The sequence below is a fragment of the Hetaerina americana genome, unplaced genomic scaffold (assembly GCF_022747635.1).
Source record: "Hetaerina americana unplaced genomic scaffold, ioHetAmer1.1.p SCAF_4, whole genome shotgun sequence".
Taxonomy (NCBI): domain Eukaryota; kingdom Metazoa; phylum Arthropoda; class Insecta; order Odonata; family Calopterygidae; genus Hetaerina; species Hetaerina americana.
Window position 1 is genome coordinate 93,598,021 of NW_027286985.1, and position 16,556 is coordinate 93,614,576.

A 16,556-nucleotide genomic window follows, 5' to 3' on the forward strand; every position below is an offset into this window, starting at 1 on the left:
TCCAAGTTTCAATTTGAAACCACATAATTTACCACTCGTTTTCAATGATTTTGGTATTGTGTTATAAGTTATTATATCCATTGCACCATCGGGGTTTCATATGAAATTGCTGATTTATGATAACTTATGTGGATGTTATGGTTTGTATTTGAATAGGACTGAATATTGCTAGTTGCATGAAAGATCTGGATTTTATTTATTAATCATAGACCTGGCAAATATATATTACATTGAAGGAATGGTAAGAATATTTAATTTTTTGAATAAGGGCAAATAATATGGTTCAAGATACCTTTTTATGACATGCATACAGATGATCCCCAGAACACTATTCCATATGATACTCCTGGAGAAAAAAGTAGAATGATACATGAGTTTTAATACCTCTAGACACTTATCCAGGAACCAAATGGTGTCCATCTTAGGGTGCTGTTCAGAACACATTATTAACATCAATATTCCACACACCAGTTTATTAAACATGTAGACCTTGGCATTGAATGTATAAATAATTATTTCTTGTTGAGATTGAAATCTATATCCTCCTGTAATATGCACAATGTAATGCAAGGACCTCTGTCATTTTGTAAAACTAGTAGATAAGTATGCTGAGACTTGGATAGTTTCATCTAAGATGAAAGTGTTTAAAATTTTCCTAGTTGAGTAATCTTAAGTGATTAATTTATTTTTCTTTTGACATTTTGTCAAAATGCATTTTATAAGAACAAACTAGGCAAAAATTGACAATAATTAATCCATCTCGCAAAAGGTGATTCCTATTGAAATAATTTTTCAATACAAATAAAATATGAAATAATGATAAGAGCAACTTAAACATGACATTATTTAGAGTAATTTAAATTTTCATTAGCTTTCATGGTGATTTAATTATCTCATAGAAAATTGATAAAGTTCAAAACATAAAATTTACTGTGGGTAAAAATACTTTGTAACATTAAGGCGAGGAACTAAAGCCAATTCTGATTTTACTGAAATTATTTTAGTTTTGTTTAACTTAACTCTTTCAAAAATATGCTTCTCACAAGCTAAGCAGGGTAGTCCAATGGGTAGAGAGTTTGTTTAATGCCCTAGGGGCCTGGATTTGATGCCTCTTGTGACCCCCTGCCCTTCATCCATGCTGTGGGATTTTTCAACCACCATATCTACCTGGAAAACCACAAAGTGACACAAGAAAAGGAATTATTACCCTGTTGATTAGTGAATGTCACAAAATTCAAAGCCAACCTATGAATTTATTAATGTTGCTGGATAAAATGAAAATAGCATTCCATTCAGCACAAGCTTAGTATGTACTATGGTTTCACCCAAATCCATGATACAAGTCCAATCATAAAACAATTTGAAAATCAAACTAACCAAATGATTAAACAAGAGTAACCACAGTGATTAGCACAAAGATTGATTTTTATAAATATGAGAGTGCAGCTCACCTCACAAAGGCCTAAGACATGTGGGATTAAAAAGTTTGACAGAATACCTCACACCATGCTGCAAAGGTGTTTGTAAATTAGACCATCATGCCAAAATTAAGGACCAGAGATGAGGCAGTTAATTTCCTTGGGCTGCCTGTGGTTTGCATGCTGAGCACCCTAAAAATAATAGAATTACGGTGAAGCTGGGAATTTTCCAAAGTCACAGCCAACAAAACTAAATATAAATAACTCATCATCGTACTTATACATGGGAAGTGAGAGAAAATATTTGGCAAATTGTCTCGGTAGAGCCAGAGCAACCTTAAGTTATAAGATTGTACCCATATTTTCTCCTCTCGGCAGCAGCAGGTGGAGATTTCTTCAGGTGATTTTCCTGCAATAGGCCTAAGATGAAATGATGAGGGAAGCTTGACATGTGTCAGCCTAGGCGTGATCTCATCTGATGCGTATCTGTAGAGAAAGCAATTTCAAAATAGTATTTCTTTAACACTAACAAAATTAACGAATTGGTGTCTAATTTCACCGACCTACAACGCGCCGGAACGGTTGCTTTGTTTTGCTTATAAGGATTCCTGGGAAATGCATTCCAGTCGCTCGCAAACCCGACGCTAGATTTGAGCGGACAGCCTCTGTGCTTGGATGGCGAGCGCGATACTAATTAGGGTGCCACCGTCGCGTACGAAGGAAATGAACTAAACAATTCAGGTTGAATTTTTATCCACTTAACACGCTATCGAACCTGCATTTGAAATCTCCCGATTTCGAATCACATGCCAAGCGAGGGATAGTCGAGAAGGTAATCAGATTATAAATTCTGGAGCATCTACGATGACGAAGAATTGGACGTCGCACATCGAAATTACAATGTACGCGCGCCCAAGAGTTGGAAGCTACCGCGGCCGTAATCGCAAAATCAGTATTGCCGAGGATCGACAATATTGGTAATTTAATGGGAGGTGGCCGAAAGCAGAGGTCATCAGCACCATTAGGGGTGGGTGAGAAAGGAGAGAGGGTGGAGAGAAACCTGACGTCAGCAGTAGGCCACTCTTGACGAAAGGCGCCGAGGGGTCCGCAGTGATGCGTCCTAAACGACGGACGATGTACTCACTCAAGAGTGCTCTCCACTAAGCACCTTCATTGTAGGAATCAAGACACCACCGAAAAATATCTGCCGCCTCTAGGATTCAAACTAGGACCCTCTGGGTGGGAAGCCAGTACGCTACCCACCACACAATCCCGATCCCCGGTGATGACAATTACGGGGCTATCATTAACCTATCCTCAGGACAATAAACAACAGCAATTGAGACAAGCTAATGATCGGATTTACCCCGTAGTTCAACCCTTTGCTCGGTGTATTTATATACGGATGCCAGCAGAGGAAAGCACATGTCAAAATAATTTTTGTAGAGGGACTAGATACGTAGCAACATGCAACCGTCAATTTTGGATAGAGGCCCCAAGATCTAGATAATGGAAACCTGACAATTAGAAACTTGATACACTGAACACATTATGAAGATGTTGAATCTATTACTGTATGTTTGCACATGGGCTCGTATGAAATCGCTACTCACCAATGATATAGAGCTGCCCGTGATCTCGACCGCTTAGCCTTCTCCAGAGTACCTCGACGATGTGCCCTAGCGGGTTACACGAACTCCGGGATAGCGATGAGTCCATCCGCTTCGAACGGCTGGCTCATACCGGCTCTCAAAGCGAACTGGTGAGACGAGATGCCCTTCGGCAAGTAAGGGGGGACTTTGGGGGGAAGGCGGGGGAGGCTAGGGGGGATACTTCGCACAAGAGAGAGTGAAATCGAATTGGGACGATGGAAAAGGGGGCGGGGGGAATTGTTTGCCCATTTCAATTCCGAAAGTGCGCATTTCACGTATCTTCGCAGGGCTTTGCACTGGAATGAACTGGGGTCCTGCCGTTAACTGCTCCCTTTCTCGCCGAAAGCTTGAGTGCCGAGCGTCCAGTGCCTCCAAGACCACCAGCTAACGATGCAATAGCGTGCCCCTCCAGAAATACGCGCGCATCATTAAGCGAGTCATCGTTTGACCATTCAGTGAATCTAGGCTTTTGTCTCATTGTTAGTCCATAACTATAAAAATACATGCCGTAACACACATGAAAGTAAATGATGATGCTAATGCCTCACGACGCAGAAAATAATTTGTAAGGTCCAATTAAATTGGCGATAAATTGATGTAAGGAAAATTTCATCAGGAACACGGTTGAATATGTGTTGCAACTACTATTCTATACTCCGTAGGTAGTATAGACCTGAATATTTCTTTAGTTTTCTTTGAGTTTATTACATAAGGGCATGACACCTTGTTCATTACGGGGAGGATGGGTTGGATGGAGGGTTGGAGGAGAGGGGGAGGGAGGGTTGAGGCGCAGGTGAAGCAGCATTGCCAATCCCGCCTCGGAAGTGCAATTAGTCAACTGCGTCCCGTCCGACGGACTGTACAGTTCACTTGAATATCCTTGGGTAGCATTCAATTCCTCTTTCGCGGTGACTCTATCATCTCTTTGGTTAGTCTGAATCCCCTTACCCTAATGTGGGCTAGGGGATTGGCAATTTTCCCGCAGTATCCCTGGCTGTCGTAAGAAGCGACTAAAAAGGCGGGGAGACATACCGGAGACTAACCCCTTGTAAGAAAGGGATACTTCCAAACAGTCTAATGGATTTACTGTCTGAGTACGGCTATAGCATCCGGCTTGCGATCCGCATTGGTGTGTGCTGCGCTTGGAGACCCGCAAGTGAGGGAAGGGGATCTCGGAGGGTGAGCGCTCTGGTTCCCAACTAGGTTTCGGAAATCTGGTATGGAAATCAGGGAGTAATATTCCTTTCGGCCCTGGATTTCGTAAAAACGGGTCTCCTGGGCCTATCTCCACTCCCAGTCAATTGGCATTCAATATATTTGGAAAGAAGATTGGAAGTGGAGCCTCTTTTTTCCGAAATTCTTTCACTTTGGTACTCCAAAGTCATCGTTTCAAAAACCAAGCATAACGTTTCTGAGCATTCCAATGCATGTTACGAAGGACGGAATGAAAAAATCGTGCTTTGCCCATTACAATGCAATCAAAACCAGAATTCACAGTTTATTATACAAGTACAAGTGAGAGCCTACTGCTCTGAATGCGAGAGCATTATTCTCTCGCATTCCCCTTTGTCCACCGACTAGAATATGAGGAAACAATTAATACACTTCATTATGATAATTGCCTTAATTTACTTTTTTACACCAAAAATTTTATTTCATTTAATCTTTGTTATAGTGTTACGGTTACCACCTCTCGAATATCCCTACAGATTTATTACCTTTAATTTATCGAGGAGGTCTAAATTTATTCTGCGGTGGAGGAAATATAGTACTTTTTTTATCATTCAAGTCGTGATTTTTTACCTAAGAGGCGCCCAGCCATCTCAAAGACTGGCGGCGCATACTTTTCAGCCTGGGAGCAAGAATTACGTAAACCTGAATGCTAGTATTGAAGAAGAAATGGCACTGCGGTCGGACAATGTAATTTTGATCCCTTATAGTTCGTGGAAAAAATTACATTTTAAATCCATCTATTCTACACTTGATCTCTCTAATTTTATTGACATGATATCTCCTACCGTAGTCCGATGTGGGCAACAATACATTTCCAAATCACTGCTAAAGAGACGCCCTTCAATGTTATGCGAGAGATTTAATCTGTAATTTCACCTTCACTCTGGGAGTGATTTCCAAAATAGCTGCTCTAATATTTTGGATACGCTGCTAAGTTTATTATTATAACAGTTTACATATCTAGCTCCTCTACGCTGCACGTGATCCAATTTTGGCAATTAATCCAACTTCGTGAGGATTCCATATACTCGCAGCATATTCTAAATGAGGTCCAACTAACTGCAGATATAATTTCTCTTTAACCTTTTCATCACATTGGCCCAGAACTCTTCCAATGAATCCTTATTTTTTGTTACCTTGTCCACATATTCTCCGTTTGTGTTTCACCCAGGAGAGGTCTTGAGTGAGGGTAACGCCTAGGTATTTAATCGAGTCTACGCATTCCATTTGTGCAATTTGATACTACGCATTTGGGAGGCGAGATGGAAGGATAGCGGGGATCACTGGAGTAATAGTTATAGAGTAATTTACAGCGGAGGGGACGAGAGCCGACGAGGTGTTGCAGTAATATTGAATAAAAGGGTAGGAAGGATCGTAGTCAACAAAGAGCAAGCAACGGATAGAATTTTACCCAGGTAAATTAAAGGCAGAACCGACGAACTCGGTCATTGCTCAGGTATACATGTCACCAAGCAATTATTAGGAGGAAGACGCCGATGAGGTATACGATCGGTTGGGGGATATAATCGCGGATGTTCCTGGAGGGATGTATTTTATAGTGATGGGGGATTAGGATGCAACAGTAGGCGAAGGAAAAGATGGTTATTAGGTAGGATATTACGGTTTAGGTAGGTGGAATGACCGCGGGGAGAAAGCAATTGGATTCTGCATGAGGTTAGTCATCACCAACACTTAGTTTAGACACCCCAAAAGACGTAAATATACATGGAAAATGCAGCGTTACTCTGAAAGGTATCAGTTAGATTACATTGTGGTTAGACAAAGATTTAGGAACAGAGTGATCAATTTGTACAGATTCACGAGAGCGGATGCGGACTCATCATAATTTAGTATTATGAAGTGCAGCGACCGATTCAAGAAGTATTGCAAGGAAAAATATTCTAGTTTAGGAGATATTGTTAAGTACTTTCTGATTTTTGGTGTGAAAGGACGACTCTCGTGACGAATAGTGGGCCCTGGATCGTAAACTAGGCAATGAGCATGGGGTAATCGTGGGCCAGCAGATAGAAGAAGTAGTGCTTTGGATTTACACGTATATCATATGCGTAATTAATATCGGTGTTGGCATTGGTAGTGATTGCAGGGAGTATTACTGAGTATATTATGTCCAATTTAGTGAGATAAATTCAATGGTTTAGGAGTTTTACTTAGTTACTTCGTGCGAAAATGTGTATGATGGTATGACTGAAAAATCCATAGCATCACCGGCCGCTAAGTAGTCGTGGGCTCCGTGGGTCAAGTTCAGTTAAGTGGAAAATTCCCTTGATCTTATTAGCGTAGCTGCAAAAGGAAGAAGGCCTTCGAAGCGCTCTTTTCTCCGCACATATTGCTGATTTTCGACCCTAGGGATTCCGGTGTGAGCACATCTCCGTTACGAAGTTAGCTAAGCCATAACGATATCGATGAGAACCAGCACGGGAGTTCGAACGAGAACGACGTACGAGAGTAGAAGGAGAGAGGCGGAAGGGAAGGAAAGACAATGAAAGATAAGACAGAGAGGAAGGGAGGAACCTGTAAGAGGTTTCCGCCCCATATACCTCCGGCGTTAATGATTCAGTTTCTTACTTGAGGAGATGAAAGCATTATTCGCTGTACCCTGGCTTTTCATTACGAGTATATGCGTGCGCCGCTTTTATTCCCCCACCCTCCTCCCCTTCGAGACGAACGCTTCCATATCCCCGCAAGCAAAGCGAGTGTATTGTCTCTCATTCCACGGGCTTCCCTCCGTAACCAAGGAGACAACGAGGCTCCCGTCAATAAACATAAACAATTGCTGTAATGCCGCACGGTTTCGCTTAATTAAGCCGGCGGCGAGCTTTGCCAGGGCATCTCGTGATGAGATGCCAGCTTACGGAACCTCACCAGGTCTGAAACGGAGTTATTCAGCTAATTTTTCGTTTTGAAATATTACGATAATCTTTTAGAGTAATAGCAATTAAAAAAAAGTCAAGCATTATATTTTCATTAATTCAGTGATCTTCGAGATGCTAATAACAGGAAATGAGGAAATGCTAAAAAAAAGTTGTGGAAATATGTGGTTCTAAATCGAAGTCTTAGCTTTTTTCGGGAATATCCCATCATTATCTTTTGTACATGCTTAGAAATTACTTGCGTGCATTATCTTGAAAGCGTCTTTTGATCGCTTTTGAGAACGAAAAATTATACTATCATTAAGTATCTATGAAAATTTTAAGAGTTTTCGCCGAGGACTTAAAAAAAAATAGGAATAAAGAAAATTTTGCAAATAATTTACCCAGTGAACTGATTCACAATAGATGAATTCCCTTAGAAACATTAAAAAGTATCTTTTCACTGAAAAACTAATTTTCTATGCTCAAAGTTATGTAACGAAGCTGTTCTTTCTAATTTATTGTAAAATTCTAATTTTCCTCTAACTCAAAAATCGAAATCCTCGCACAATTTCAGATTAAACCCGCGATTTTCAGTTTCACAAGTTTTATACTATACATTAAACCTAGATTAAACGGTACTTTTCGAATATCATAATGTTCCGTAGTGTACGTGTATAATGTTCCACGTTTCAATTATGTTCCATGTGTCACGTGGACTTACTCTCATTTACCCCACATTTCCTTCATACCTTCTGCTGCTTCCGCTTCGCCTAAGGGGACTATCCTCTTCTTTCCTCTAACTAAAATTCTTCTTTCTTATTCGGCATTCCAAATCCCGCTGCCTCTCAGAATTTTCTCCTCCCATTTTTTCCATTTCGCGATTCCCACTCCACTATTTTTAAACGTTTTTTGTGTTCAACCCAGGTTTAAATGATTCAAGGGTTATTCCCAGTCACTCACACTCACAAGTCATTTCATTTATCCAAAATGATTGAAAATTTAATAATCATCGATGAACGTAAACGGATATATTGTTGGATAATGGAAGAAAATGCCTTTCTTCAGCTTTCATCGACTTCCTTATACGATCTTGTTCTGAGAGGAGATGTTTCCAATCCCCGCACAGTTTATTGCCTACATCCATTATTTCACTATTAATGAAGTTTTAATGCATTTATCCACTTTTGTTTTATACAATTTTATTGCAATACAATATTGTATAATCTCTTAAATCGTAGCGCATTTCTGCAACTCTTTAAAATAATTAAGACCCGAAATGTTGCAGATCGATTCCAAATATATCAACTTTCACGTGCAGGAAATAGCGCAAATGGGGGATCGAGATGGTGCGGGGGCTAACGTACTGGCTGGCACTTTTGTTTTATACAATTTTATTGCAATACAATATTGTATAATCTCTTAAATCGTAGCGCATTTCTGCAACTCTTTAAAATAATTAAGACCCGAAATGTTGCAGATCGATTCCAAATATATCAACTTTCACGTGCAGGAAATAGCGCAAATGGGGGATCGAGATGGTGCGGGGGCTAACGTACTGGCTTCCCACCCAGAGGGCGCGGGTTCAAATCCCGGCGGTGTTGAATATTTTTCAGAGGTATCTCGATCCCTACTTGAGGTGCTTTGTGGAGGGCACTTTGAGTGAGTACGCCGTCCGTCGGATGGGACGTTAAACTGCGGACCCCTTGGCGCCTTTCGTAAAGAGTAGGCTAATGCCGACGCCGGGTTTCTCTCCACCCTTCATCCTTTCCTGTCCATCCCCTATGGCGCAAATGACTTTAGCTGTCGGTCGCCTCCCCTAAAAAACTACTACCAATAGCGCAAATGTCACCTAAATGTAAATTCATTAATTTTCTGGTCATTTCTCTCTTTAATTGTTACAGAGAAAGGGAAATAATCATATGGAACGAAGCAGAAAAATATCAGCACATAAAATAACGACGAAATGCACAAAATGTAAATGGAAACAATTATATTACACGTGACAGCTAATGATGTATCTGAAATGAATGAAATGGAAAGTGGTACTGAATTAACAAGAATCTTGGAAACATGTGACAAAATAGCAATTGCTCTGTAGTTCATGCATTCAATTGCTTTCCCTGGTTTTGGTGTCATAACAGTTTTGCTTTTAACAGTCTTCGGGTATCTCCCCATTTTTATAACATCCATACACTATTTAGAAGTCTTTCTTTCCTTTTATTTCCAAGGTTTTTTAATATCTCAGCCAGCACATTATCCACACCCATTGCTTTTCCAGCATTTAGCTTTTAAAGGGCATGCTCAAATTCCCTCGTCATGATTTCCCTTGCCCACTTTCTGTTCCTGCTTTTTCTCTACTTTCAATTTTATTTTCTTTTATAGCTTTATCTTCGCCATGGTTTAACTCCAAGTATTCTTTCCACCATTCCACATACTCGTTCATTATCTACTTACAACCTTCCCACTCTATAATTAATCACCGTTGACCTTATTCATAGTCGATAATGTAGAGCTTTGATTTTCCAATACGCTAGATCTTGTTTTCCTGCTTGGATGTTCTTTAATTTCTTTCACCCATAGTTTTGTCCATCTCTCCTTCTCCACATTTGTCTGTTATCTCATTATTTACTCTCCTGTCTACTTCCTTCTTTGATCTCAGTTTATTTCTCTTCTCAATTAGGTTTAAAATTTCCTCCGTCACCCGAGGTTTCCAAGCTTCAAGTTTCTTCCTACCCATGACTTTATCTACCACTTCTACTATTCCCCGTTTCATTTCATTGCACTTAACTCTTTCTTACCATTTCTCAGCTATTTCATTTGACTTTTCTTCAAACTTCCTCCTTCAGTTTTTCCAGGGGTTATTTTTTAACTACTCTTCTAATTTTCCTCAGCTTTAGGTGGCACTTTGCCATAGCAAATTTATGATCACTGTCAACATCTAGGCTTGAATAACTGTGGCTGGATTTTATTTGATTCCTACTTCATCATCATTAAACAACGGTTCAAGAATCAAATAATTTCAGTGCGTAAAAATCATTTGCATTGATGGTATTTTATCACAACATCTTGTTTCTTCCAAGCCCCTTAAATTGTGGAGTGTAAGAGGACACCTAAATAGCTTAACTGGCCAAAGAAGTCGGCCAGACATTGAGGGATACGGGTTCGTATCCAAATCATGGTGAATGATTTTTACACTCTGAAACTGTAGCATCATAATGCACACTCAGCAGATGACTCCCTTAAAAAAGTTACTGTTGCAGCGTATCCCGCAGTTTCTTGGAATTTGTCAAAGGCAAAACACCCCAGTGTTTAGTTGGCTTTAACCTCAAGACAGTGGCACTTTGCACACAACTACGAATGTCTGCGACATTGTATGTATGGCATAACATCACAACATCTTGACCCTTTTAAGCCCCCTAAATTTCTGAGTGTAAGTGCATGTCTCCATAGCTTAACTAGCTAAAGCACTTTGCCAATGGACCCGGGTTCAATCCTGGTCGAGGCGAATGATTTTGACACTAAAACTGTTGCATTGTTCAGTAGGACTTTTACTTATTCTATTGTGATTAATGAGCTTATAAAAACTATCATTCATGATTTCATATGCATTTTCAAAAACAAATGAGAACTATGTAAAATTTCTTCAAAGGTTAAGTTTTCTAAATTATTTTACTCTTTCCCTGTTCTGTGATAAATTTATTTATTACTGGTTATTTTTCCTTACTATATTTTCCATTAAGTGGCTCTAAACCAGTGATTTTACAATGATTATGGAAGCACTTTTATCAACTTTCTATAACTATATAAATATACAGCCTGTGAAAAGCTTGATCCCATTTTTCTTTCCTGCTGATTACAGGAGACTAGACTAGAATGCAGAATCCCAACGTTATCGAAGGGTACAAAGAATTCCAATAAATTATCATTTTTCCAGAAGTGTAAAATTAGTAAGTCGACAAATATTTAGTGCATATAAGTTTTTATATACTATTCAAACCTTACCTGGCAGCAGACTGATGGAAAACAGAAAAAATAACAGTGCATCATTTTGGCAATTAGAAAAGATACCAGCACACCTTTTTTAAATGAGACTTCCACATAAATAGCCATAGTCTCAGGCAAGGAAAAATGCCTCAACAAACAGTGTGGATTGACTGCTTACTTTATATATAATCTGAACAATTTCGATGGAAAATTAAAGGCAGATAGTCCACCAATCACATTATGTACCGGCTCTCTAAAGGTAGCTCATGCTATGTATTCCAGAACCTAAGGTCCTGGAATGTATGATTCCAGGAATTTAAGAAGTAATGCTCATTGATGCTGCTTTATGACAACTACTTTGATTCACTATCTATTAGATCGGTTAGTAATGTTTAAAGAGATAAGCCTTGTTAGTGGATAATTACTATTTTACTCCCCTATGTTATGTTAATGTGGGTCCCTGTAGTTCAGGGGGTAGAGCATTGGACTACTGACCGGAGGGTCCTGGGTTCGATTCCCGAGCAAGCCTCTGGGCACCTGCAGCTCCACCCAAGCTATCTAATTTTTCGGGTACCAGGTCTTCCTGGGAAACCATAACCAGCACAGGGAAAGGAACTGGCCCCCCTACCCTGATGTGTGAATTTCACAAGCCGTCAGGCTTAGCACTGGGGCAAACTCTACCATCACCTACCAAACCAACCTTCCAATTGATTTCTGTGTTTATGGTTTTTTTATTATGCTAATGCAATAAATTAAGATTTTCCCATGTTAGAATGTCACCATATATTAATTGCAATGTTCCTGGAATACCGAGGTGATTTCATATGTCATGTAATACAACTAATTGCGAATTTAACTTAAGGACGAGGAATACGAGAACTACTTTTAAAAAATTATCATGACGAGGACAATGCAAAATCACCAAATACCACCATTGATACAATATAATTTCCGTATAGTTGACAGGATAGGTCTACTTACTTTAAATGTTATTGAATCATGGAGATGTTCACCTTGAATAAATTGTCATTCACCCATAAATGTGTCATTGAATCAAAAGCTCCTCAGGACTTCCGTTGAAAACTAACTTACAAATAATGAGCAGTCCTGTATCAAAAAAGTTAAGATATCTAGTTCCCTTTAGAAAGATGAAATAAGGGTACAGCCAATTATGATATTTCAGAGATTAAAATAAGAGAAGCAAACAGCCTACATCCATTTTAGGAATACAACTGCAATGAAGGGACACTTTTGAGGCAGCAAATGCAGGGGAAGATTAGCCATCCTATATTAAATAGATATCTGATTAGATCACTTAAGCAATGCAGATCCCAGACACCTGTTGGTTGGGTGATGCCCTACAAATTTGCTCTGGTACTCTTTGTCAGCATGGGGCAGGCAGGTTAATAGAAAGGCTAGGCCCAATGGATCAAGAGATCTAAACGGCCCAGGGGGTTCATGTTGAACACCACCAATGATCACTTCAAGAAACGCTCCCTTTTCAATGTGTTTTGGTCACATCTTATTGCCCCTTTCCAAAAACACTCTTGCTTTTCCCTAATGCTTTCCGAATCTATATACATTAAAAGACCTGCAACACAGGTCCAAAACAGGTAACTGCCCAACAAATGATGAGGCTCACCAGTCCAGACCCACGAGCCAAAGAGGCTAAACCCTAGAATTCCAACAGAGCAGGCTGTGAAAGACTTCCCAGCTTAAAAATGTTCACCCCACTGTTCCCCACGAGTCGCCATCACGGTTTGGTTCAGGCCAATTTGTCATGGCTGGGGACTGAAGGTGGGTTGCACACCCTATTAGTCAAGCCCAAGTGTAAAACCATGAATCATCAATGCTTCCTGCAATGAGTCTCAAGGCAGCAAGGTGCCATTACAAGGAATTAAAAATTCTTGAAGACATAAGATATAAATAAAATTGACAAACGGTAAATTTTATGTGATGGTAAAAGAAAGAGTCCAGTGGGTAGAGCGTTGGACTGCTGACCAGAGGGTCCCGGGTTCGATTCCCGGGCAAGGCACTCTGGGCACCTGCAGCTTCACCCAAGCTAAAGTGATTTTTCGGGTACCAGGTCTTCCTGGTAAACCATAACCAGCACAGGGAAAGGAACTGGCCCCCCTACCCTGATGCATGAATTTTCACACGCCGTACAGGGCTTAGTACTGGGTGATCTCTACCATCACCTACTAAACCGACCTTTGGGTTGATTACTGTGTTTATGGTTTTTTATGGTAAAAGAAAGAAGAATTTTTCCAACTTAGGTAGCAAGATCTAATATTTTCTCCCGCACAATTTGAGAAAACAATAGGAAACAGCTAATTTGAACTTCCAGAATGTCACTAATCACACTTTTGGCTTATAGCATTCTTCTACATTGCCTAATCAGTAGTTTGAGTGGTAAGATGCAATACAGACCCTGGTGAAATTTTCCACCCATTCCCTGCAAGTATAGTGTAAATTATGCGACTCATTGTTATTTCTAAGAATGGGTATTAAACTTTGGTACCTACTGAGAAAAAGATCTTTGACGGCGTTAATAAAATTTGCAAGCATTGAATTCTAAATTGATACGATAAGCAAGTAAATCAAGAGAAAAGGTTCTCTTGATCCATTTTGAGAAAAATTCAATGCATAAATTTTGAGGTTAAAAATGTTCACAAGCCTGGCTACATTCAATAGAAGCACAGAATGACCATCATTCTAACCTATACCGCTGCTGTTACATACCAATTCTTGGACAAATAAAATATTATTAACCTCGCCCTCCATTGGACAAGGACACTGGGCTCATTCATAGTGTGCAGGGTTGCGATAAGACCAGCTAAAGACTGGATCAGGTTCAGTTGTCTTTCGTATTCGTGGGACACACCACCTGGATATCAGGATGGGCTGGCTCTTGCTACCTGGCTGGGTTGCAGCTCTCTGGTACACATAGTGTCAGGCAAACTTATTGAAATGGAAGTTGTTGGAAACAAGGCTTTTTTTGAACCAATGGGTCTTTCATTTATTTGTTGAAACTTTACAGCACGACCAAGTAAACACATACTTCGCAATCTTGACAATACCAACCTTAGAATAAAAAAGTATGAAACTGACATCATGTAATCTTTATTATTAATTGATTTAATGATAAATCCATAAACTCATGTTCATACTGCAAAAAATTCTTCCAAAGATTGCTATTTATGTCATACAAAAATTGTGTTGCCAAGAGGTCATATTCAAAATCTCAAGAGCACGTGATGCACCATTCAAAATTTAAGTTGTACTCAAAAAAATGCCCAAGAAACAGTTTACCTCCTTTTGATTATACGTGTAATAGCATTAAAAATCGCACATCTACTCTCAAAACTGTACTTTTCACTATCAAGAGTTCCTTGAACACTATTATCTTAAAAATAATAGGTGCATATAACCATCAGACCAGGTTATGATATTCTTATAGCAATTAAGTGCAGAAAAGCATCTTCTGCTTATCATTTCACTTAAAAATTACCTTTTTTTTACATAATTAGAAAACTGTTGTAGGGCAAAGAACACGAGATAAAAGGTACTGCTAGTTGAGAACAGATCGAGGAATGTTAACACCAGCATCCACTTCTATGTCAACGGCTGGCTACCTTTAGTGTGCCCAAAAGGAAAAATTTCTCCCCCATTCTTCACAGACAATGCCAGAGAACAAATGCATAAGTTAAAATGGAAGAAATTCAACAATTCACAAAGTGACAGCAATAAGGAAATGCATTGTATTAGGATTTCAACTTTCTTCAGGATATTTTTTTACAATACATTGTTGAACACAGCTAAAAATAAAAAAAAGGCTGAACTGCCTGCATTTGTATCTAAATAATACAGATGCCTTATCAATACAAGTTTTACTTCTGACAAAACGTTCCTAAACTACTAACTTCCTTACAAGGGCAATGAATTTCTGATGTTTAAAACTTCCTTTTTTTTATTGCATTGCCCAGCAACCAAACAATGCTCACAAAAACGTGCCAGTAGGATTCCTTTGGCTTACTGAGGAACCTTGACACTACCACACATCTGAGTACAAACATATAATAAATAATTTTAAAAAATGTCAGAAATTCACCAAAAATTAAAAAAAAAACAGAAAACAGCAACACCAGCATGAAAAGGGACAGCAGTGAAGGATAATCACTCATAGCAGCCATTGAGATCCATTACAAAAAACATACTCTACGAAGGTGTAAAAAGGAGTAAAAACCAAATGACAGGCTCTTAAAATTCCACCACTAGCCCCCCCCCTCTCTCCATTACCCGCTAACACACACACATACAGGATCACACTCACGCTCTCTCTTTCACTCAGCTATGCAATCACACACGCATATGGTCCGAATCATGCCATCTTGTTTCCACTGTCCTCATGATCCCTTGTAGAAAAAAAATTCAAATTTCCTTTAGGTTTCCAATGTCAGTGCATGGGTGAGTACATCAATCATCGATGAAAATCAAATTCTGCTGCTGGCTGTTCCCGAGCTTGTTGGGCCCCATCACTGTACCCATGGCGGCGGCCGCCACCATCCAATCTTCTATTTTCCCCGGAGCGATCCCTTTAGCCATGTGACACGGGATAAGAGCAGGGGGGACATGGAAGAGACAAAAAAGTCCAAATAAGCAAACCCACATTATGTTAAGGCAGGAAGCAAGCATAACAAACAAATTATCTATCCCCTCTCTCCTTCACGATTTTGCTTCGGCCAAAATGTGGAGGGTGGAAGTGTCTCTATTCTAGCATCCCTCCAACCCTCCACTCAAACTCAAGGCAATAGAACAGGCATACACCTGGCTCCTCAATCCCCTGGAATGGGCCAGGAATTAATGAATATAAGACACCAATTACACCAACCTTGACATATTTTCATTTCTCCCCTCACTCCCAAAACCTTCCATATCAATACCACACTTCCAAACCTTCACCTCCCATCCAGCCTTCTCATCCACCTGTCCTCTCCTCTTGAAACCTTCTGTTCAGTTCCTTCTTTCTATATAGGAAGGTGTTCTTACCACCGAAAATTTCGGAACAAAAGTGAGTATTCTTTTTTGTGTTTTTCTTTATTTTTGTTGGCTAGCACAGTTTTGCTCCTTCGTTTAAAATATTATTTACATCCCTAAAACTTTCATAAAAGATATAATTGAATGTGTGTGAAAGTGCGTAGGTATACATATGTGCGTGTGTCGCGGTAGTCAGGGGATAGTGTTACAGTACTGACCAGACCCTGGTTGAATTATCAGGCACAGCTATCTGGGCACCCTCAGCTCCACCCGAACTATCTTTTTTGGGTACCAGATCTTCCTGGAATACCATAACTGGCACAGGGAAAATAACTGGCCTCCCTACCCTGATACATGAA

At 39.7% G+C, this 16,556-nt stretch overlaps 1 protein-coding gene and 1 long non-coding RNA gene across 6 annotated transcripts in view; both read right to left on the minus strand.

Moving 5' to 3' along the window:
• Positions 1-1,091: 1,091 nt before the first annotated feature.
• LOC139691774 (uncharacterized) lies at positions 1,092-1,868 on the minus strand. The gene is made up of 3 exons (XR_011701685.1): positions 1,702-1,868; positions 1,452-1,610; positions 1,092-1,167 (listed from the first exon to the last, which is right to left on the minus strand). It is a non-coding gene; the product is annotated as an uncharacterized lncRNA (long non-coding RNA).
• A 12,398-nt stretch (positions 1,869-14,266) lies between these two features.
• Positions 14,267-16,556, minus strand: part of Mi-2 (chromodomain-helicase-DNA-binding protein Mi-2 homolog) — a 62,911-nt gene continuing 60,621 nt past the window's right edge. For 2 of the 5 annotated variants that reach the window (XM_071590438.1, XM_071590437.1), the window contains exon 33: positions 14,267-15,755. In XM_071590438.1, the coding sequence (XP_071446539.1) occupies positions 15,637-15,755 (119 nt within the window). In that variant the 3' untranslated portion in view covers positions 14,267-15,636. The remainder of the gene's footprint in view (positions 15,756-16,556) is intronic. The other 3 variants (XM_071590439.1, XR_011701734.1, XR_011701733.1) reach the window with 3 other exon arrangements.